Genomic DNA, 24,025 nt, shown 5'->3' with positions numbered 1-24,025 from the left:
AGACTTTTATCAATATGTTAAAAAAAATTTAGATTGCAATGTTGAACGGTATGAAATTGCTGTTATATTTCAATCATATGAGCTTTGTGAAGGTTGGTACTTTAATGGTTGTCACGACCCAAAATATTGAGTCGCAACCGGCGCTAGGGAACAGGAGTGGTAGCTCCGGAACCCGTAGCAAGCCTCATTTCACTATTAATTTTTTTCGTAAATAATAATAAATACATTAAACAACGGAAGCAACGAACGTATATATATATATATATATATATATATAAACATTCACACTAACTGTTCTGTTAACCTCGCGGGCTCTAGTCACCGTACCCCGTACGAACTGGCCTCGCGGTACTATATACATCAGTTAATGTCTCAGAACATGTCACCGACATCTGGGGCCGTGAACCACATATAATACATGTAGCCTACAAAAATATAAACAAGACAACACGTAATATGTACACTCAAAATGTACTGATGTCTGGGCTACGACTCTGTCAACACGAGACCACTACTGCAGCATTCACAGAAGTTAGAAACTATACATACACAGCTGACTTCTGGACTTCAAAATTTGCCTCTAGCTAGGTCCACATACTAAGCACCTGAAAGACATCAAAGGCGAGGGGTCAGTATTTGGGAAAATACTGAGTGAGTTCGCATTTACTAACGGTATTAATATAAAAACATAGCATCGCATCTCAAGGAAAAATAATATAAAACATGTAAACAGGTAATTGATCCGTACGAAACTAATATCCTAGCATGCGACACAACTCTCAAATAATCATATATCGTTCAACCCAATCATATATCTCAAGTTGTGAGTCCAACTCACTAGTGGGTCCAACCCACTAGATACGGGGACTCCAGGTTACACCGTAACCGAGTGCTCACTCGTATCAAATAATAATCTGATTTCACAATTCATATTCAAATCATTTCTCAAATGCAAACACACTAGACTGACTCAATACTGGTGATCACACAGCCTATTGACACCCAATAGGTAGCTAGTTTCTTCGGATCGCATACTAGTTCTCGTATATAACTTGATAGAAACATATAGCATTTAATCAAATCATATAACATGCGATGCGTAAAAACAGTATACATATCTATATAAAATAACTTTATTATATAATACACGAAAGTAAAGTGCAACTCACTGTGACCACTATCCACTCTATAATGAAATCGATGTGGTGGTATGCTCGTACTATTCCACCTCTAGTGCCCTCACTGCTCGGTCGTACGTCAGATACATATTAATTAACGTTTAATAGTCAGACGTAAATCACGTGTTTATACATATAATACTTTCATAATTTAGGTTTTGGTTTCTTTCTTAGTATTATTCACGTATTCAGTAACTCCTATTCGTACCCACGACTTATCGAATACCATTCCTTGTATTCGAAAATTATATAATTTCCTTAACGTTTTTCATTATCGTTACTCGCGTAAACGTCGAGCTAAATCTTACTGTTTAAGTTATCGGGGTCTTTAATTGAATTTTAGGGTTTAATATTCAAAGTTATCGAAATTTCGGTCAAACTAGGTCAAAAATCCACTTCGGTTCTCTGGACCCACTGTGCGGGCGCATAGCATGACTATGCGCTCGCATAGTTTGGCCGGGCGCATGGCATGGCTATGCGCGCGCATAGCTGACCGCTATGCACAGCCCCGGAAACGTCGTTTCCGGGCTGTTTCGCCGCACCCCGTCATGCTCCATACGTATAAAACATCGTTTCCAACAAAACCCGAATTCTCGTTTCTTCAAAAACGTCAAAATCGAACTAATATCGTACACCATAAACCTTAAAACAACCCCTTATTATCGATTTTTAACCAAAAATCTCGAAGATTTACCTTGAAACGGAGCTTAGGATCGATAGATCTCTCGATTCTGAAGAGATTGCCGCGAAAATCACGCGAATCGGACGTCGAACGGAGAAACGGCGGCGAAACGACGGTATCGATCATTTAAAGCTTCTGTAATCTTCTCTTCTCTTCCTGATTCTTCATTCGTATCTCAAACCTTATATATTAAGGTCAAAAGCTCACTTTGGTTCTTGTTTTTTTGTTTATTATCATTTATCCTTTAAACTTTTATTTTGTACGATTTAGTCCATAGCTAAATTGTTAACTTCTTTTATTATGACTTATACGTATTGTTTACACCCGATAAATAATACGAAGCTCGATATTAATACTTTCCCGTCAAATCTAAAATTTCCATTTTCTCACAGTTAATTTCCCAAAACCGACCTACTTGAAACTTATTTACTTTATCCTTTCAGAAATTCTTCTGATATCGCCACTATGGCGAATCAAAACTGGACACGTGGTCCAGTTAGCAAATTAATTATTTTGGGGTATTACAATGGTGGTACTCATTTTTTAATAAAAATTTATATATGACTTATATACGAAATTCTGTACTAAATATACACAAAATTTTGCTGAAAGATTATCATATTTGGTTTGCAAATCTGTCATTTTCACTTGAAGTGTTAATTTTTGTTGAATAAATTTGTACATTAATAGTATATTAATTATATGTAAATAGTATATTATATATTATTGTGGACTTTGTATGTAATTTTATGTAAATACGAAGGTGGTGTAATTTTTCAGAAAATTATTTTACATGTGCAATTTTAAATGAGCTATTTTTTTGTTAAAAAAGAGAGATACATATAGTATATTTAATAAATTTAAATACAGATTAATTTTGTAAATAAATCTATATAGACTGTATTATTGTAAAGTGAACTTTCACGCATGTTTCAGAAAATTATTTTAGATCTGCAATTTTAAATGAACTATTTTTTTGTTAAAAAAGAGAGATACATATAGTATTTTAAATAAGTTTAAATATATAATAGTTTTGTAAATAAGTTTATATAGATTATTTTTTTGTAAAGTGAAATTTCAAATAATATTTTTGTAAATATTTTATGTTTCTTTGATATTTATGTAAAAATCTCAAGATCGACCGCCACTCCCTCCATCACTGGATATCATGTTTTTGTTTCTATACTTCAAAATCATAAATTCATAATCACATTCAAAATAAAAAATCTTCGAGAACTGTATTACGAATTTTAATTCTTAATTAATAACTATAATTATTATCTAATCAAATCCACAGTTCTTGATCTTAATTGAAAACAATCAGTGCGAGTGTCCTTTTTTTCCGATCAAAAATTGTAATTTCTGCAGGGAGATGATTTTATGTTAGTAATCGATGCCGAGGAAGAGGACGATTTGATCGCACAATCATGTGGTTTTCTTTTTGGAGATCCAGAGATCGTTTCTCTTTGGATGAACTCAGGTTAATATTTTATTTTTGATTTGAGATTGCTTCTATTAATGCGTAATTGAATAATTTGTTGATTTTTGTATTAATAGGACGCAGTTGTTTTAGCTGATTATTGAATTTTGTAGTTATGAAAATCTCGAACTGGTTAGGTCAGTAGGATAGGTGTATGAAAATCTCGAACTGGTTAAAATCCTGGAGATTAGGTGTTCATGATGATTCAATAAGTTAGAAAATAGTTCGTATGTAAGTATGTAGGGAGTTTTATGTATTTAGTGAGCAATGTCATTGACTTATTGTTGCTCATAGTTGAGGCTTGCTATGTCGAACCTAAATTATTCCGTTATTTCGTAAGCTTCATTTGTATCAATTGGAACTCGATGTCGTGTCAATATGTATGAACTCGTACAATATCTTCTTAAACTCCTAATGTTATTGTTGACAATCCTTATCCCCTTTTACTTATTATTTGCTTAGAAAATCCTCCTAACACCCCTTTAGGAAACCTTATGTTGTGTTCTTATATTAATGTGTGCGTTTTAAGTGGTTGAATAGTTTTTCTGTTAGATATACTTGATTCTGTCTTAGGATTAGAACTTAAAAGATATTAGAGTTTAATTTCGTCCGTAGCAGGAGTAGGACTCTAGTTACTGCGATTCTTAAACTATCACTACATTAAAATGACTGTTCCTCTCCATCTTGCTCACGGCGGTTCTTTGGAATAATAACTTGCTAGGCTACCACAGGGACTGGTCTTCAGGCTACTTATATTAAAAGCGTAGATTAGTGGTATACTTTGGTAACAAACAAAAGAGTGGGGAAGTTGAGATCTGCACTTATTTGCAGGGTTTTAGATCCAGTTATTGGCAATAGTAAGGGAATAAATAAAGAGATTATCGTATTGTTAACTCATTTGCCTTCGGGGTACAGTTTTTCCTAGTCTTGCATTTGCATATTTAAAAAGGCACTTTCCTAAGCACTATCCTCAGTGGAAGTGCAAACATATTTTTAGAAGTTCTTGAGCAGCACGCTCAAGGTTCCCTTCACCATTGCACCTTATGTTCAATTGCTGAAAGAATCTGAAAATATAAATAGAATTACTGCAAGCATTGACTATAGAATTTAGGTTCTAATTGATCCTAAACCAGGGTCACTAGCATCTCCTGCTTGTCATGGAACTGCAATCCGGATCTCATGTTCCCAAAATGTGGTACATTTGTGCATTGAACATAAGATGTTGCGATCCTAAAGACAACAGATAATAGGATTAGAAACAGATAAATAAAACTTAAATCTTACACGCTAATTTTGTTGGAAAAACAGGTATTTGTTTCTTGTATAAGTTGGACTTTTTGAATTGGTAAATATTTAATTAACAAATATGATATAAGATATTTGATTTTAAAAGAATAGAATTGTTGAATGGTGCCTCTTATACATATGGAGGATAAAACTTTTTTAAATTAATTTATTTGAAGCAATTAACTTATTATTAGGTAGATATATCATATATGTAAAGGAATTTCTCTGAAACAAACAATGAAATGCAATCCTAAATAGTGATCCAACTAAAACTACCCTCTCGATCTGCATACCATGAAAAAATATGGAACCATGTACCCATCCCTGTACAGTGTACCATAATGTACCACATACAGGGTGATGGTGTTGTAAACCTTGAATCATTGGTCTGAAAACAAGTATACTTCATTAAGGATTTGGACACCTCTGATTTTCTTTGCAAATATCTTAGACCCCGGGATAGAATTGTTTTTATGGAATATACTCTGTGTCAAATGTATGGTAGTGAAACAATAATTTAAGCCTTAAAACACCTAAATGTTTTTCTATCAAGGCTGGAAATTGCGACTAATTTCCGACTTACGACATTAAACTGGTAGCTTATTAATTCGAATAAACATGTTTGCGAGAATAAGATACTTCGTAAAGTCCCATTTAAGAACCATATAAAGTGTAGACTATATTCCAAGTTTCTTTAGTATATAAACTTTCTTTTTTTCTTGAGTTCCGCATTTGTATCATGGATCTCATTGATGATAAGAGCTTTAATTTATTTCACATCAATTCTTTATTTGTCTTGTGCAGATATTTAACTGATCAGCTCCAGAAAACTCAAACTGTAAATGAGGTTAATAAGGTGGATGATATCATATCTTTTAATTTTAAATTTCATTTACTTTACAGCCAGAATGCTATCACAGCTCATCTCTCTTCTTTTTGTCTAATGCTATCAAATTTATCTTCCATTTTGAAGGATTTTGTTATTGAGGCACTGAGATCCATAGCAGAATTGATAACTTATGGTGATCAACATGATACTAAATTCTTTGAGTGAGACCTTTTACTACTGTATTTTCTATTCAATTTTATAGTTTGAGTTATGACTAATTTATGTTTGCTATGCCCTCTAAGATTATTTATGGAGAAGCAAGTCATGGGGGAGTTTGTACGAATTCTAAAGATATGTAGAGCAGTGTCTGTTTCACTTCAATTATTGCAGACAATGAGCATTATGATTCAGAATCTTAAATCTGAACATGCAATTTGTAAGTTGGTTCTTGAAAAAAATTCCTTGTTGAGGAAGCTCTATAGCATTTTCGTTTTTAATTTCATTGCCGAGCATATATGGAGTTCTAAAGAAACTTTGGTAAATTTGCAGATTACATGTTTAGCAATGAACATATTAACTTCTTAATTACTTATAAGTTTGACTTCCGTCATGACGAGCTATTGTCGTACTACATTTCATTCTTAAGGTGTGTTCTCTATAATTTGAGTTCTCCTGCTTGCAGTTATGTTCTTTATATGTGTATTTTCAATCTTTACAATTGATGGGTTATTCTGAAATTCTAATGGCATGTTCTGGTTCATGAAGAGCGATAAGTGGAAAGTTGAACAAGAATACGATTTCTCTGCTTGTTAAGACTCAAAATGTACGTTGTACTTGTCTATGATTTGATTGCTCCTTGCAAATGGAATTTTTGTTTCTTATTTTCTCTGCTAGTGTATATATGTTGCATGGAAACGGATACTGTGAAACGGCTTTCTCCAAGATATAGGAAACGGAAACTTGGGAAAAAAGTGTAAATAATAAAAATATAGGGACATACTTATAAAAATTAAAAGTTCTAAAATTTTACATATAATAAATTTTATTTATAAAAAATATTTTTCATACAAAATAGAATACTATGACAATTAGTAAAATAAATAGTCGATTTCGATTAAAATCTGAGTTCATAACTAATTAGAACTTGTCTATAAAATTCCACAACTATAATTGAAATGAATATTTTAAAGTTCTACAATTATAATAAAAATATAATATAGTCCAACAAAACTAAAATGATTAGAGGGTGTTGATATATTATATATTAGAAAATGGGTATCTAACTCTTATTATTTGCAGAAACGGCCCCAAAACATTTCCTAAGAGTTTCTGAGAGTCTCAAAAACAGAAACGTTTCCGAAATGGGAAAAATTCATTTCTTAAGGTTTCTGCGCATCATAGGTCTAATTCAACCTACCGCCATGCTTTTTGTTCAAGTTGTTGAGAATCAATTGACTAAATGACACATGAAGCTGCATGAATGACACTACTAACTCCTTTTGAACATTTGTTGTTGTGTGGAAATTATTGTAACCATGAGTTATACGGCTCGTTCTGAGTATTCCAACTAGGAAGTGTACATAGTGATCACGAGGGCATCAATCATTCTATAAGAATCAATTTTGCACTTGTTGAAATGCAAATATTTCGCAGATGCTGGTTTTAATTCCATTTTTGTCTACATCCCTACAAGTTAATTATTATTTTTCTCTGCATGTAGGACGATGTGGTTTCTTTTCCACTGTATGTAGAGGCAATACGGTTTGCTTTCCATGAAGAAAGTATGATTCGGACTGCAGTACGTGCTTTGACATTAAATGTTTATCATGGTGAGTTGCTTTCTGCTCTTGTATATGTCTTCAAATGTGGCAAGTTTAATTTCTACTGCCTTTTTGTTCGCAGTTGGAGATGAGTCCGTGAATAGATTTGTTGCCAAGCAGCCTCATTCTAATTATTTTTCAAACTTGGTGACATTTTTTCGGAAGCAATGCGTTGATTTAAATGGATTGGTCTCTGAAGTTACAAAGTAAGAGTGACATATTTAACCTTATTATAACAGTTGGTCGAAAGTCTTTTAACTCCTAATTGTGTTCTTTTGATTTCTGCAACAGAAAGCCAGATACAGATGCAAACGCCATAATGATTGCTGCTGTGGATGAAATTGAGGATAAGCTTTACTATTTTAGTGATGTCATATCTGCTGGAATTCCTGATGTTGGAAAGTTAATAACAGACAACATGTTGGAATTTCTGATACTTCCATTGCTACTTCCATCCTTGAGATTGGATGCTGTTAATGTAAAAATAAATATCCGTTTGCATGCTTTCATTTGTTTATTTTTCCTGGCCCTGACAGTCTGTTATATCAGTCTCTTGATGCTTCTTTTGACTATATATTATGTTTTTCCCCTTATTTAACTTTTGTAGCTTGTGTATGCAGGTCCAGGAAACACAGATTGATGCCATCACTTCTCTGTATTTACTTTGTTGCATCTTACGCATAGTTAAAATAAAGGATTTGGCGAATGCCATTGCTGCTGCTTTCTTTTGTCCACCAGAAGTTTTTATTCCAAAATCTGAAGCTAAGGTCAACGGACATGTGTCTGATCATAGTTATACAAGTGAAGCTGACCAGTCAGATAATGGTAATATCGTAGAGTTTGATGGTTGTCTGAAAGTGACTTTGCCAAATGCCGCTAGTTCTTCACAAGTTAATCCAGAAGAAATTGTCTTGCAAAATGAATGTAGTAGTTCATACGGGTCTTTGAGGTAAGAAAAATCATTTTGTCACGGTATTGTGGTTGTGTTTAATAAACGAAACATTTTTTTTGTGTACTTCTCTCAACCAGACCTGTCTTTGCCTATAATGCCATACCTGTGACGATGTATTTGATTTCAAACTAAGTTCTTTTCTCCTTGTGCCATAACATTCTGTCTGCAAACTCATCCAATCATTAGGCTTTTGTGAATGGTCATGGAAATTTAGAAAAATGTCTTATTGTTATTCTTCATTTCTTTGTTTCTAGGGTGTGTGCTATAGTTTTTTTTGTCATCCTGTTGACATTTTTGCTGGTGTTTAGTATGGCCCTTCCAATTATTCTTGTTGCATAACCAATGTCTCTAATCTGAGAGACCTGCATAAGTATGCTGCTGGTTTGCTTGCTAGAGTTGCTATGAATAGTTGTCTTAAAAACGCACAATAATATTGATGATAAGGAGATACAACTATAGTCATGGTACAAATTAGTTTTTGAATTCGATTTTGACGTAAAAACTTTCAATTTAATTTTGGTACAAATCAAACCGAACCAAAAATCAATAGAATCCGACTGGTTTGGTTCAATTTGGTATGAAGCATTTCTGATTATTATAAAATCAATTCGGTTTAGTAAAAAAAGTAAAAAATTTACTTCGGTTTGGTTTGGTTTGAACCGAATGCGCACACATAACTTGTAGAGTTCACTTAGGTAACTTGGATCTTTTCTTTGTCCAGTTTATTGTTGGGGAATATATTATCAATTTTGGTTTGTCTCTATCCACTTTATTGTTGAGGAATATATTTTCAAGTTTGGTTTTTGCCTTTTTGTGTCTTATTGTGATGTTATGACATTTGTAGGTACGCATTGCTTTCTTTCATTACTAATGGTGATGATTTACAAGTTCTGGGTTCTTTGAGTGTGCTGGCTACACTATTGCAAACAAAAGGTATTGACTTATCTGCTTATGCTTCTCTTTCTATATTGATATCTGTTTCCATCATCTCATTTAACATCCTCATTTGCAGAATTGGATGAAACAATGCTAGATGCTCTTGGCATTCTGCCACAGCGCAAGCAACATAAGAAACTTTTACTGGTAAGTTAAGGAAATAAATTTCATGAACTCTTACATCAGTATTGCTGAGTATATATTGCTTTTGTCACGTGAATATACCCACTGTTATCAAAATCGTACGATTCACGATTCGAATCTTACGATTCGATTCAATTCACCCCCAAATCGATTCGAATCTCTGAGTGAATCTTAAATTACACTGAATCGGTACCGAATCTACCGAATCTATAGTGAATCTACAATTCATGCGATTCACTACGATTCATTAAATAAAACAAAAAAATAAAAAAATTAGAAAATAATAGATAAAAAGATAATTATTCAAATTATGTCTTTTCGTATACCATAAATTAAAAAAGAAAATAAGAAGATTTTAGTAAATGTAAAGAATTTGAAAGCAACTTATTCCTTACCTTCTTAAATCAAAATAATATTTTCAAATAAAAACATTAGAGAAACAATAGTTAGTTTGTCAAACATTTTGCTTAAATTATTTTAATTTTATTTGTTAAGACTTTCGTGTGTTAAATAATTATATAGTTCAAATTTTAGAAATATGTAAAAATTTACATATAATTTAGGCCTAATCACTCAAAAACCCCTCACCTTTAGACTTTTTTTCAATTCCACCCCGACGTTGAAAAATTGTCAATTATACCCACTTTTGAATTTTCCGTTTTCAATTGTACCCCAATTTTTTAATTTTTGTTAATTTTTTTACTTAAATGATGAAATCATTCAATTAACTAAGTCTAAAGATGAAATTAAATTCTTTTTTCTTCAAAAAAGTACAAATAAGTCCTTTATTATTAAAAACTAACTAAAAACCATAATCAAATTAACACTATTTTAAATTCTTAATTAATTTAACTAAATTTAAATAAATTTTAAAAACATACAATTAATATATGCTAGACATGGAGGATGTTTTTAAATTTTTTTTCAAGTAAAAAAGACGTTAATTTAATATTTCAGGGTATAATTGAAACACAAAAATGCAAAATAGGGTAAAATTGACAAATTTTCAACGTCAGGGTATAATTGAAAAGGGGCTAAAAGGTCGGGTTTTTTTAAGACATTAGGCCTATAATTTATGCAAGCAAATATTTTTTCAATAATATTAGGAACATAAACCGAATCTTACGATTCGATTCCCGATTCTCGATTCACCAATCAAGCATTTCGATTCTCGATTTGACAACTATGAATATACCAAGTATTCTTCTCAAAATTAAGAGGATAGTCAAATGCTAATATGTTTCAGAAAGAAGATAAATACTTCAGCCAAATGTTCAGTTTCCAATTTAATATCAAATGGTTTAGTTTCTTTCAGTTAAGATATAAACACCCTGTTGAGAGGGAAGAGATATAGAAAGCTAAAGAGAGAAGAAACCCCATCTTCAGCTATTAATTCAGCATTATCCATGCTCTTGATTCCTGCATGTGATCCTTTGTTGCACAATTCAACAATAAGCATAAATTTATTTTCTGTTTCTTCAACTTTGCGTTTAGGATTTTGGGTGGAGAGTTATGTAGTTGATGAGCTATAAGACATGAACATGTGCTTAAATTGATATAGCTTATATTTAGTGCACTTTTTGTTTTTATTTTAACTTCAAAAGGGCCGAAGGTTTCCTTTTTGATTTAGCTGTTCAATTATCTCTGATAAGTAATTAGAGAGGAGAAAAAAAGTTATATTGAATTATTAATAACACAATTTGTCCAATCAGTATGAATTTTGGGCTGCTTAAGCTTGTTTTGAATGATTGATTGTATTTGAGAGTTTAGTGGAAGGATTAAAGAGTTCTTGTCAAGTGTATACTTGTAGCTAGGAGCAATAATATTGAAAATTTATTGACCAGAGTCTAAAAATATAACTAGCCCCAAGAAGATCTGCATAATAAGAAGAGTGAAAAAGGGCATCTCAATGGAAGACGGGGGGAACGGGGTGGGGTGTGAAAGGAGGTTTAAGTAGTAGTCATTATGTCTTCTAATTTGGGATAACATTTTTCATGATGCTGAATCAGAATTTTCAATGCTTCTGCCACTTGTTTTTTTTTATTTTAGTCGCAAGCTTCGTCATTTAAATTTATCTGCACAAGCAAATTGCATTTGAGATTTCCTTAGATTTATCTTTTTCTTAATTGTTCCTTTCTGATGCACCTGAAGTGTCAATTTCTGCTGATATTTCATGTGTTTATTGTTCCAGTATTGTCCATATTCTTACATCCATGGCCTTGATTTGGGTGTTATCAAACTTAGCCTGGCCTTCTTAACTTTTTTAAGTTTAGGAATGAGTATATACTCTGATACCCGGACTCGCTATTTTAGGTCACCTTACCTGTTTCGACTTGACATGACACGGGACACGACACAAGATCTGGGTCGGACATTTGTGTGCATTCATACTCTTCAAGAAAAATCAGACGAAAAATCAGATGCAGGAAGAAGAAGTGATTAAAGATTAGCCAGTGGCGCCGTTGCTCTATCTAGGGTTAAAAAATTGGAATAGGTTAGGGAAAGAGAATAAAGATTCTCTTATTGTCTTAACGGGCCTCTTTTTGCCAGCCTAAAACCAACGGCATTTTACATTTAAGGGCTTTATTCTACATAAATGGTTTTTCTTAATATCATAAAGTGTTTAACTTTTCAAATGACTGTCTTTTTTAGCAAAAAGGGCCAATTTAGCCTTCTAATGATAAATTAAAAATAAATTTAAGTCCATAAAATAAAATTTAAACTATTAAATTATTAACTAGCAAAAGAATCATATAAATCCTCCAACGAAGGTATGCATATTTATTTTACTATAGTTATTCTATTTTCTCTAATTTGACGGATCCCCGCACCTGTGTCCTATTCAGATCCGTATCCCCGTATTTTGAAATTAGAACATTAAAGAGTCGGACATGCGGATATGTGTCCGACTTGGACATCTGTATTAAAGTCCGGGTAACATAGGGTATATATAGTATATAAATTTAATAAAATTAATTTGTTGATGATGTTCAAGTGTCTTACCAATTATGCTCCTCCTGGTTGCAATTTGTAGTTTGTAATTCATTTTAGTGTGGTCATAGTGCTTGACTTTTGCATTTTGGTGATATTAGTTTCACGGTTTGAAGGAAAACCAAAAGTGAAATCATGCTTGTATTAAGCTTTACTTGCTTGTGTGTGCTTGTATGTGTGTTATCTATAAATTTAATCAGTGTAAAACATCAAAGGAGTTTCTGATCATAATTGTCTTATGCAAAATCATTTCTGAATTTTGATGATTTTAAACTTGCAATTAATTTTTTTGAAATAAAATAATACTTGAATATATTGATTACTTAGTATCCAACTCTGTAATTCAGCGATGATGTTGAAATGGGCCTTAATGTCATTATCAAACAATCAATCAATCAAAAGTTTAAGTTCTTAAGTGAGATTTTAATTATAGTTTTATTATTTTTAACGCACTCCTGCATGCGAATGCTCATTGGACTTAAAGTGTGAACAAGTGCAGATCCACCTCACCTTGTGCTCAAATATATAAATAACGAAATGTGGCTGCCAACGATCGAACTTTTCTCCTTTCGATCATAGGGGCTTCGATAACATATCAAATTATCAATCAACCTAAAAATTAAGATAGGTGAGGGTCATATTATAGTTTTATTACTTGTAACAGTTTACTTTTCTATGATCTTGTATTGAATCCAAAGTTTATACAAATTTGCCAACTTTAAGCCTAGGTATAGAGTGCTTCTGTTCATTAGCGTCTTATTTAATAATAGCCAAAATTCCAAATTTTTCTTTTGTTAATTTCTATACTTAATTTGTAAACTTTTTTATCGACAATGTAGCATTTGAAAATATTGCTTCATGGTAAAGGATGATTGTAGATTTAGTATATATGTTTGAGGACAGTTATTACCTATAATTTGTCTTAAGGAGATGAAGCTAAAATGCTTTCCCCTTCTCTAAAGCAAGCATTGGTTGGTGAAGGCTCCGGTGAAGATCAACTTTTTGCTTCAGAGCTTGGTTTTTCTAGAGATTCTTTCAGTAATGAGCTTGATGGCTATCTACAAAAACTGAAGGTAATGCCCGCATTACTGCCTCTTTTTCCCTTATGAGTGTTGTTAGTAATTGCTACAGCTTTGGCAATTTGCAATTGGTATTCATTGTTATATTTATCCATCAATTAGAAGGGTTGGTTGTTACTATTTGTAGTCTGGTGTGTAAACAAGTATGAAATAAGAGTCAAACAAGAAGTAGTAATATAAATGTCATTACTATTGTCATATAACAAACTTCTTCTTTGGATTGATTATTTAATACTGAGTTTAAGGTATTATGCTTATGAGATGTTGGAAATATATGTTGATTGCATTTAATTGTTTTTTTTTCCCACTGTATCAGCAAGCTGCAACAGTGTATAATATATGGTATATCATTGTTTTGTTCCCACTATACAGTTTGAGGAAGCCTATTCAAATTTCCAACGTGCTTTTCCCATACCACTTAGTTAAGGATTTTATGCATGCTGTTGTCGTTCTGTGTACTAGAGTTATTATTTTTTTTAGTGTAATAGGGTACCCAAAGTATCAGAATATATCATTTTGTTGACTAAACTTTGATATTTTTTTTTGGTTACTAAACTCTAATTCTTTTTCAATTTGGTTACCGATTTTTTTTTTTCTATTTGGTTATCAGCCTTTAATTGCCAGCCGAATTTTTCTCCTTTTTTGCTTAATTTGGCCGGAAAACTCCTTGTTGAATAGAAATATGCATAAGTGACAAGTTTTCATGATAATACAAGTAAAAAACGATTGCCGAGTGTTAAAATCCATCTGCCATGTCGTCATTTTAGCCTACAAACCTCTGTTGAAATTATTTTAAAGTTTGGTAACCAAAAGGAAGAAAAATCAAAGTTCGGTGACCAAAATGAAATATAGCGATAGTTTGGGTACCCCAGTGTCTATTACCCGTTTTAAAGTAACTTTGCTCTAAATGCTTCTGGCCATATTCTAACCATTTATCATAACAAAAAATGCTTGTAATCCTGTCTGTTGGTTAATGTAGCACTTTGATCTTGGGAATGTTTCTGTCTATACTTTATAGGCTTTACTAATTGGATTACATATGTGAATAAGTATAGATTAGTTATACTTATATCTAATATGTAAAATCTATAACTGAATAACTGATATTTATGCTCTTAAAGTTGTCCACCACTAAAATTTAGGACTAATTTTTTACTAAGACCAAAATCCTCTTAATTTTTGAATTCATACGTATAGATTAAGTTCATATACATTGAAATCAGTTCTTCAAATACTTCTGGATGTTGTCAAAGCACTCTTTGATTTTAAACTAAAGTTGCATGGAAAACAGAAGTGCATTAATTTTCATAGCATGTTCACACCTTATTTTGTGAGAAGCTGTTGGCATGATGATCGAATTTATGCTCCATTTTGCATTTAATTGTTTCCAACAGGAGCTGCATGGAGGAGTATGCTATTACCCAGAGGTGGGAACAAGCCCTCGTGTACATAGATTTCAGGTATATTGTCTACTTGGGAGTTAAACAGGGCCTTCTAAATTGTTTTCTTTTGCCACGCAAGCCTTGTTCTTGGCTTTGATGCATAGAATTCATTTAGCTTTTAAACTGTTGGGGCTTTGTTTTATGCATGTGCTTTTTCCCGTCTCCTTGAATGAAATTTGTTTTCTAGGTGCTTGATGCACTGGTCAGTCTCTTTTGCCGGTCCGATATATCTGCAGAGACATTGTGGGATGGTGGTTGGCTCTTGCGTCAACTACTTCCATATAGTGAAGCTGAGTTCAATAACCAGTATGAGAAATTGTTGAAGGTAAATTATGTTCTATATCAAGTATTATCTTTCTGGTTATAAATGAATATGGCGTTGGTTTAACCTATTTCTTTCAAATTAGCTTGCTGTACTTTAACCATCTCTTTATTTACTAAAGTTTTGTAGACGGAGTTGATATTTTATGAAGTACTGAAACATAGATTGCTTAATTTGTATGCTAGCAAACATTTTAATGCCATGCTTCTTAACTTGTTAATTATCAACACAACACCCAATTGCTGTGTAGTTTGCATTTGTTTTTTTTATTAAGTAATAAATATATTCAGAATAAATCTTGAAATTGACAATTTTGAAGAAATTATATCCAAATTTAGAGAGCCTTGCGTTTTGGTAGCTGAATTCTATAGGAAGCTTGCTATTGTCTCTGATATTTTTTGGGAAAAGGTGCAAATATGACCCTCATGTGTACCCCGTGTCTCTTGTTGGCACCTCATGTATTTCGAATCTCAAATATGACCCTAACGTTGAGAAAAAGTATCAAAAAAACACAAAAAGTGGATGGCGTTAAACAGAATTGAGTACGGTGTTGAACTGAAATATTAACGGAAGGGTCATATTTGATACTTTTTCAAGACGTTAGGGTCATTTTAGTGATCCGAAATACATGAGGTGCCAACATGAGACGCGGGCTATACATTAGGGTCATTTTTGCACCTTTTCCCATATATTTTTAACATAAATTTTAGTGTCAGTAACTTTTTTTTTTTGAAAGGCTAGTGTTAGTAACTAAGTATTTGATAAACATGTAAAAACAAATTAAAACAAAATAATTCAATGCCAACTGCCAAGTTTCTGGCTTGTGACATAAGTAATAAGCTTTTTATCCTTTTCTTGGGGGAGGCTAGTTAATGAAATTATAACTCTTTTCTGACACGGGCCAAGGGACAGTAAAAGGTGGACAGTTACTGTAATGTGTATGCATGCTGGATCCTGGAGATAGTGCCTAGTGGGGCACTCATCTAGTACTAAGTTTATTCTTGTTCTTTATCTGATATTGCACTTGTAAAATTGTTGAAAAAAGTGTAAATGAAATGGTCAATTACGTACGAATAGGAACTAGGACTTTCTTGATATGAGAAATAAATTGAATAATTTTGTATGTCTGATTTGGAGTTGTATTTTGAATGTATTGTCAACAATTTATTGGCAATTTAAATTGGAAGTCCTCGTTATACTAAGTTTTTTTGCAAGGTATAAACTAGGGATATGATTGGATGATGATAGTATCATATTTTTTGATAATAAATGGTCACCACATAGTTGCAGTTTTTTTAAAAAGTGACATTCGGACATTTGTATTCTGTCTTAGACACATATTGCATGTGTTCTGTATGTTCCAGGTTCCTTGATGCCAAAATATTATTCATTGAAAACCCAGCAAACTATGCAATTATCTACATGTGGTCTAGTTAGACAATCTTACATCAGGGTTATGTCATGTTTGAGGACATCATTATACAACATTTTATGTGATTTGTTTTCTCATTTTTTGTTGGACGAGCTGGCAGTTATCGATTATTTTGTGAAAAAAATGTCTTGCAGGATTCATACATCAATTGTACTAGTGCTATTGTAAAGGAGACCAGAGGTATGTGGCCTGATCTTCTTCTGACAGTCCTATGTGATGAATGGATAAAATGCAAAAGAGGTATGTGATGAAACTTCTTATGTCATCAATGACCTGTTGAACCGTTTTGTCCAATTGCTTATTAATTTGAATAACAAATAATGTACTTGTAGCCATTGAAGCTTCACCCCCTCGCAAAGAGCCAAAAGACATACTCTTGCCCTCACAGAAGGCTTTTTGTAATGGTAAAGCAACTTGTAAATTGAATAAATTTGAAATGCATTATGTACTCTGGTTTTCACCGAGCAGCAAAATGGAGTGTGATTTGGTAGTCTTTTGTTGTTTATGATTGTTTTCCTTGCAGATTCTCTTCATAACGAGTCATCAATAAAGGCCGCTGAAAGAATGTGTGAATTGGTGAAGGTGCGTACCTATTCTTTTAAAAAAAAATCACTCCTAGCTAAAAGAAGTTACAGTAGATCAGATTCCTGTCAACGTTGCAGCATGTTCGAGTCTTGGAAGAGACTATTTGTGCTGGTTGAATTGCTAATATATTACCACTTTGAAGAAATAAGGTTAATTTCAAATTACCTCCAAAAGTTGGACATTAAATTTCTTTCTAAGTTCATACTCTTTCAAAAACTAGCTTTAGGCTGCGTTTGGCAAAACTTTCAGGATATAGATTTTGAACTTTTGTGAACTTTCACTTTGTTTCTTTTTTTTTTTAACTTTTCTGGAAAATGGTTTTGATAGAAGCTGGACTTTTTTAGCTTCTCCTAGTCCCAATCACTGGTTTTGAGAAAGCAAATTTTAAGAAATTTATTTAACAAATAAAATACAAAAATACGAAAATCAAATGGTGATTTTGGAGAGCTATGCTAAACTAGGCCTTCAGTGTGTTAGGATTGCTTACAACTCCTCCATGCTACACGCTTTAGATCATTAAATTTTAGAGTTTTCATTGAAATGTCGAGTAAGACATTGTAATATTACCACTTTAGTCCATTAAAATTGTATGGTTTTCATAGGTAATTAATTTTAGGGTTAAATGCAATTAAATCACAAACTTTTTGAAAGTTGGCAAAATTAATCACCAACTTTCATACTTTGGCAAATCGGAAGACCGGGCTTCGTTGAAAACTGCCGATGTGAACACCAGAATATACACTATTCTGACAGCTACATCAGCATTTTTTCAACAGAAAAGGTCGGTGTTTCAGTTTGCCAAAAAATGAACATCGATGAGAGGTTTTGCCAAGTCTTAAAGTTCGTGCTGTAAGTGCAAAACACGGTCATGCTTTTTTGTAATTAACCCTTAATAGTATAAGTACTAAATCTGAAAATTCAAAACAATAGTAATCGTCTTCGAGAGGTAAAGGTCTTATTATTTATATTTTAAAAAAGGAATAAACAAGAAATGGTGAAACTCTATACTACGTAGTTTAAGAAATTGCATACATACATGATATGCATTGCATCTTTTCATTTCCTAAGCATTCCTATAGATTCTAATATTTCACCCTTTCCGCCTTAGGTGTTTGTACTTCTTCATCAGGTTCAACTGTTCTACCTTGGCAGGGTGTTGCCTGAGCAGCCTCCTATATATCCCCCAACTGATGCCCCTGAAAACTCCCGTGCTAGAACTGCTGGCCTTGATATTTCATGTCCTAAACCAGGAATTGAATTGAAACTTGGTTAGTTCTTAAGTGGTGCTTTATACATCATATAATGATAATAATGTGTCTTTGTGGGCTTGTACCTGCATGTGTGGTTTTCCGGTCTTCTATTTTTAAAATGGTGAATTGTAACACTACTTCGATAGCATATCCCTTTTCAACCTCTTAGAATACTATTTTTTTTTAGAGTGGGTGATTTTGTTCTCTTAAAGTTTGATTTGATTGTCTTTGAGGTAATATCATCATGACAATCATGTGATTAAAGGGTTAAAATCTCTTGTTGCCATATGCAGTTGATGCCGTGCCTTGTCGGATTGCATTTGAGAGAGGTAAAGAACGACACTTTTGCTTCCTAGCAATGTCTTGGGGCACATCCGGCTGGATCCTCCTTGCAGAAGAACTACCTCTGAAGCATCAATATGGGGTTGTCCGTCTAATTGCTCCTTTGGCTGGTTCTGATGTACGTTATCTGTATTTTGCTCTTTCTGTGATATCAGGTTGCCTATTTTAAATATAATTAAAGCATTGAATGCATTATTGTGATTCTTATCGGTATTCACATTTTTTTGTTCTTGCGGCTTGGCAGAGATTATTTTTATCCACTAATCAAGTGTGTTGTTTTCTGCCTGAAGCCTAGAGTTGACGGCACACATCCTTGGTTACACTTGCGCATCCGTCCAACCTTTCCACCCTATGCCGACCTTAAAAAATATGTAGCCTCCAAAAAGACCAAACCATTAGTTGATGGGAGATGGACTTTAGCATTCCGGAATGAGGAATCTTGCAAGATTGCTTTCTCTATGACCATTGAGGAGATAAATCTGCAAAACGACGAGGTTGAGAGAAGATTAAAACCGTTGCTTGATATTCAAGGAGCTGTTGATATTTCAAACCAATCTCCTCTATGTTGTTCTGATGCTGTGTCCTCAAGCTCAATCCCTTCCGATTCATTGTAAGTTTGCAATTGGTTTTCAGTTTTCCAAAAATAGTTTGCTATATGCTTCGGGTGGGAATGTTTTATCCGGTCACCCTTTGTATATATCTACAAGGCGATATGAGGTATGTCGAAAATGTATATTAGCACCCCAGCTTAGTGCCATTCTTTGTACTATAGGTTATTTTTCAGTGATATGTTAGTTTAGCCATCTTTTCATTCTTTAGCTGTTCTAACCCTAGGTTCCCCCTTTTGATTTAATTTTGCTATTATTGTAATGTGTAACATAAATGTATATTTGAGCCAAGTTCATAGTAAAAGATTTTTGTACACCATTATACTATACATGAAACCTAAGGAACAAACGACATCAAGAACAAACGGCAAAAAAAGGAAAGCAAATGGAAAACGACATATAAATTAACCATAAAAGTCAACAGTTCCTTTTCTTTGTCAAAGCCAATGCCTAATAAGCCAAAAGAGGATGGAAAAGTTTATGTTTTAACTTCTTCAATGTATTAAAGTTACATTTCAATCCTTAAATTTTAGGCCTAATGTCTTAAAAAATCCTGACCTTTCATTCCCTTTTCAATTCTACCCTGACGTTGTAAATCAGTCAATTTTACCCTATTTTGTATTTTTTCATTTCAATTGTACCCTAAAGCATAAAATTGACTTTTTTTTTATTTGACAAAAATTCTTTAAATTTATCCTTTTTGCATTAGATTAACTTTTTATATTAAATTGACCATTTTTGAAGAATTCTTTTGAATTTTTGTCAAATAAATAAAGGTCAATTTTATGCTTCAGGGTACAATTGAAATGAAAAAATGCAAAATGGGGTAAAATTGACAAATTTGCAACGTCAGGGTAGGATTGAAAAAGGGATGAAAGATCGGGGTTTTTTAGGACATTAAGCCTAAATTTTATTTTTCACCAAATTAATTAATTTTGAAAAATTAAAAAAATAAATTGTAAATCTTTTATGAAATAATATTTTCTACAATTTATTTGTTTTATTTAGGGGTAGGAAAAAAATACAATAGTTACTATAAAACATTAAAATTATGAAAGTACTTATATTTTATTTTGAATTTTATGAAAATATTTGTTATATATACATGCATTATGTGTATTTGTAATTTAAAGATATATAGTATAATAAAAATAAAATAAAACTTCATATATGTAAAATTTAAATTAAAAATGATAAAGTGGACTTATAACTCAATTTTTTTCTTCACCGTAAAATATAATTATTAGCTTAGATATATAAATAATAAATCAATTTATACGCTACAACTTAAATGTAAATATATTTTCTCTATTGCTAATATTTTTGTCTTATATTGCGTAAAAAAAATGCAATAAAAAAAATTACTGCATCGAAACATAAAAATGTTTATCGTAAAAATATCAACATCATTGTATAAATATTACTTAGATTATTAAAACATAATAATATTTTTTGTGCCAAAAAAAATATTTTTAATTTTTATATTTTGTAATTCCGTAATTTAATAATTTACATTTTTTGGAATATAATTATTATATTTGATCTACAATTATTTTGGACAAATTATTTTAAAGTTTAAATATTTAATGTAAATTAATAATTTTAAACATGATAAATTTAAATTAAATTTATAATATATATTAATTTTCTTAATTTTTTTATAATTTTGTACTTGGGTACAATAAATGTTTATTTATATTAATTTTCATGATAAAATTCCTAATAAGGTACATAATTATAGATAGACTATATATAACAATTTATCTATTAATGTTGATATTTTCGTAATGTAATAAAATATTACTTCATGTGTTTAAAAATAATAGTACCATTTTTCATGTGATAAAATATTCATACATCACCATTATTTTTAAATGGTGTTAAATAAAACAAAATTTCGCGTTTTTTTTATTTTAAGCACAAATTACAATTTGTCTTATCATTTAGCACAATCTTTTTAAATTTTTTATTATATAGTTTGATATGTATTTTATGCTTTATTTTTTGTAAAGTAACATCGTGCTTGGCTGTGTGGCTTACCAAAACAATGTTATTTTAGATATTTATGCTATATATGCTACATAATAAAAGGTTATGCTATTAGATAAGACGTTTTATAATTTGTGCGTAAATAAAGAAACGCTAAACATCATACTATATAGTAACATTAACCCATAAAAATATCATTAAATTTTAATAATAATAACATAAATCTTAATAAACCGCTGCATCGCGCGGATAGTATGCTAGTTTTACATTAATATGATGCACCTTCTGGTAGGTTTTCCCTTCCAAAATTGACGAGTTTATCCTTATTTTTCTTTGATGGTTTGGTAGTATGAAGTTGGTGTTTTTTGTGCACTTTTTTTCTTGATAAAAATAAAAGGGAAAATTACACAAGTAACCTCAATGTTTAGTGGTTATAACGAATAAAACTATATTGAATACTATAAAATGGATTTAATTTTTAAAAATGTTTTGAAAATGACACTCAGCCAGACTTTATTTCAAACAAGGTTAGGGAAAAGTTACATTTGCTTCCCAAAGTTATAATAAGTGGTCAAATTGATTGAAATTTAATTATTTAGCAGTTTGAGTCCATAGTTTTAATATCAAAAAATTAAATTTTTTTTGGGGGTTGAAAACAAAAATACTCGCCTCTTCTAAAAATGTTTCTTGTGAGGTATCTAGACATTAGTACAAAGTATGCTTAAGATGTTTTTCCAATGCTTGATAATTAAATCCTTATTAAAACATGAGTTTTATATATGTCCATTTTCCTCTACTCTCACCTTGGCTAAGTCCTTAAATTGAGGATATTGATTTTTCCGGAGGTTAAGATCGAAACCACCATTCACTAACAAATACGAAATCTATTTCCCTCTCGATGAACATGTTTCATTTGGATTTGCCATTCATGCCCAAACAACCTTCGAATATCTCTCACCAAGTTGAAGAACTATTCATCGACATAATCTACACAAAAATAGCCCTACCTATTGTTTTTACCTCAGCTTTTTTAATTTTGCAGCAATCTCTCACTAAAATTGAAAAGTTTTCAAAAATTCCTCACAACTCAAAATTTATTGATTTTGTAACAAAATATGACAGTTTTACCCTTTATATATTAATTAAATGCGATACTACAGTTGCCGATCAAGGAACTCATTTCCGTCGCTGCCGAGGAATTCATCGCTGCTGATATTAATGAACTCGTTGTTGCTGGTGACCAGTGAAGATCGCACCGCCGTTGCCGTTGATGTTGGTAGAGTCGTTGTTATTGGCGTTTGCGAAGAACTCGATGTTGCCGTTAGCAAAGATCTCACTACCATCGGAGATGAGAAAATATTGTGGATGGTAGAGACGATAATACTTTATTTAATTTGAGATTTGAAACTTATGAACTTTAAGAAAATCAATATAACTTGCAGTAGCAGAACCTTCTTGGAGCCCCGCCCACCGTTAGTATTTAGAAAAATCTGACGCGACGATAAAGAGGAGGAAGACGAATTCCGATGATTCTGATGATCTTCAATTCCTACCATTTCAACTCACACCTCCAATTTCTTCTTCCTGAATCGAGATCGTATCCATTTCGCTATCTCTGAAACTAATTTAATTTATTCTTTTAGGTATAAAAATGGTTTGAATTACGCAGATGCAATACCTGTTGGATTTTGTTTGATTTTTTTTATCTTCTGGTTTTATTTAGTTTTACTTCATTATATAGGAATAGTGATGTCAAATTCACCGAGAAATAGAATGGAAATAGAGTAGACAAGTCAAAGAGACACAAGATTGACATCTGTTTAAATTTGATTATTTTGGCCACCTAGATGCTTTCTCTAGGAAATGAAAGAAGACAAATTTTTGTTTCACACACATATAAAAGAGATATATTTTACTTTCACTATATTTATTATTTTATAAATTTAATTTTAAGTTTATTTTTAGTTAATATTGAGTCGCTATTAAGTTGATTTTGAGTTGACATTGAATTTACACATACCACTGTGATGTGTAAATTGAATTAAGGTAGTTCATTTGATATAGGTTCACATTCGGTTCACATCAGGTTGATTTTCGGTTTATAGACTGTCAAATATATTTCGCTAAAAGAAGTATTCAATTTGTGATTACGTACACTAAAATTCAAAATTCTCTCTATATAAAATGTCATTTAAAATTGTAAAAAACAACAAGACAAATTTTATTAAAAATTGAATTAAAATAGTTCAGTTGATATAGGTTCACATCCGGTTCATATCAGGTTGATTTTTGGTTTTATAGACTGTCAAATATATTTTACTTAAAAGAAATATTCAATTTGTGATTACACTAAATTTCAAAATTCTCTTTATATAAAAAGTCATTTAAAATTGAAAAAACAACAATACAAATTTTATTAAAAATTGAATTAACGTAGTTCAGTCTATATAGGTTCACATCAGGTTAATTTCAAATTTTATAGACTGTCAAATATATTTCACTTAAAAGAGATATTCAATTTGTGATTACACTAAATCTCAAAATTGTATATAAAATGTCATTTAAGAGAGTAAATAGAAGTAAAATTAAATTTATTAAAAATTAAATTAAGATAGTTCAGTTGATAGGTTCACATCAGGTTCTCATCAGGTTGAGTTTTGGTTTTACAAAGTGTCAA

General features: G+C 31.7%; 1 protein-coding gene across 3 annotated transcripts; it reads left to right on the top strand.

The window, feature by feature from the left end:
* The first annotated feature begins 2,948 nt into the window (after positions 1 to 2,948).
* On the top strand, positions 2,949 to 19,678 carry LOC126686711 (protein TRANSPARENT TESTA 9-like). 3 transcript variants are annotated; one of them, XM_050380909.2, is made up of 21 exons: positions 2,949 to 3,340; positions 5,432 to 5,483; positions 5,601 to 5,677; positions 5,759 to 5,892; positions 6,006 to 6,102; positions 6,222 to 6,279; positions 7,177 to 7,285; positions 7,359 to 7,482; positions 7,568 to 7,754; positions 7,897 to 8,225; positions 9,073 to 9,161; positions 9,241 to 9,311; positions 13,262 to 13,372; positions 14,773 to 14,838; positions 15,008 to 15,145; positions 16,709 to 16,814; positions 16,907 to 16,978; positions 17,098 to 17,156; positions 18,268 to 18,427; positions 18,703 to 18,906; positions 18,996 to 19,030. In XM_050380909.2, the coding sequence occupies exons 1-21, from the start codon at positions 3,288 to 3,290 to the stop codon at positions 19,013 to 19,015; spliced, it is 2,316 nt and encodes a 771-aa protein (XP_050236866.1). In that variant the 5' UTR covers positions 2,949 to 3,287; the 3' UTR covers positions 19,016 to 19,030. The 3 variants fall into 3 exon arrangements, with proteins under 3 accessions (XP_050236866.1, XP_050236867.1, XP_050236865.1); XM_050380910.2 differs by lacking the exon at positions 18,996 to 19,030 and adding an exon at positions 19,047 to 19,138 and having other exon boundaries at positions 2,950 to 3,340; positions 18,703 to 18,869; XM_050380908.2 differs by lacking the exon at positions 18,996 to 19,030 and adding an exon at positions 19,042 to 19,678 and having other exon boundaries at positions 2,953 to 3,340; positions 18,703 to 18,869.
* The last annotated feature ends 4,347 nt before the right edge of the window (positions 19,679 to 24,025 follow it).

This window comes from Mercurialis annua, linkage group LG6 (genome assembly GCF_937616625.2).
Source record: "Mercurialis annua linkage group LG6, ddMerAnnu1.2, whole genome shotgun sequence".
Classification (NCBI taxonomy): Eukaryota; Viridiplantae; Streptophyta; class Magnoliopsida; order Malpighiales; family Euphorbiaceae; genus Mercurialis; species Mercurialis annua.
This window is presented reverse-complemented; position numbering and strand designations above follow the sequence as displayed.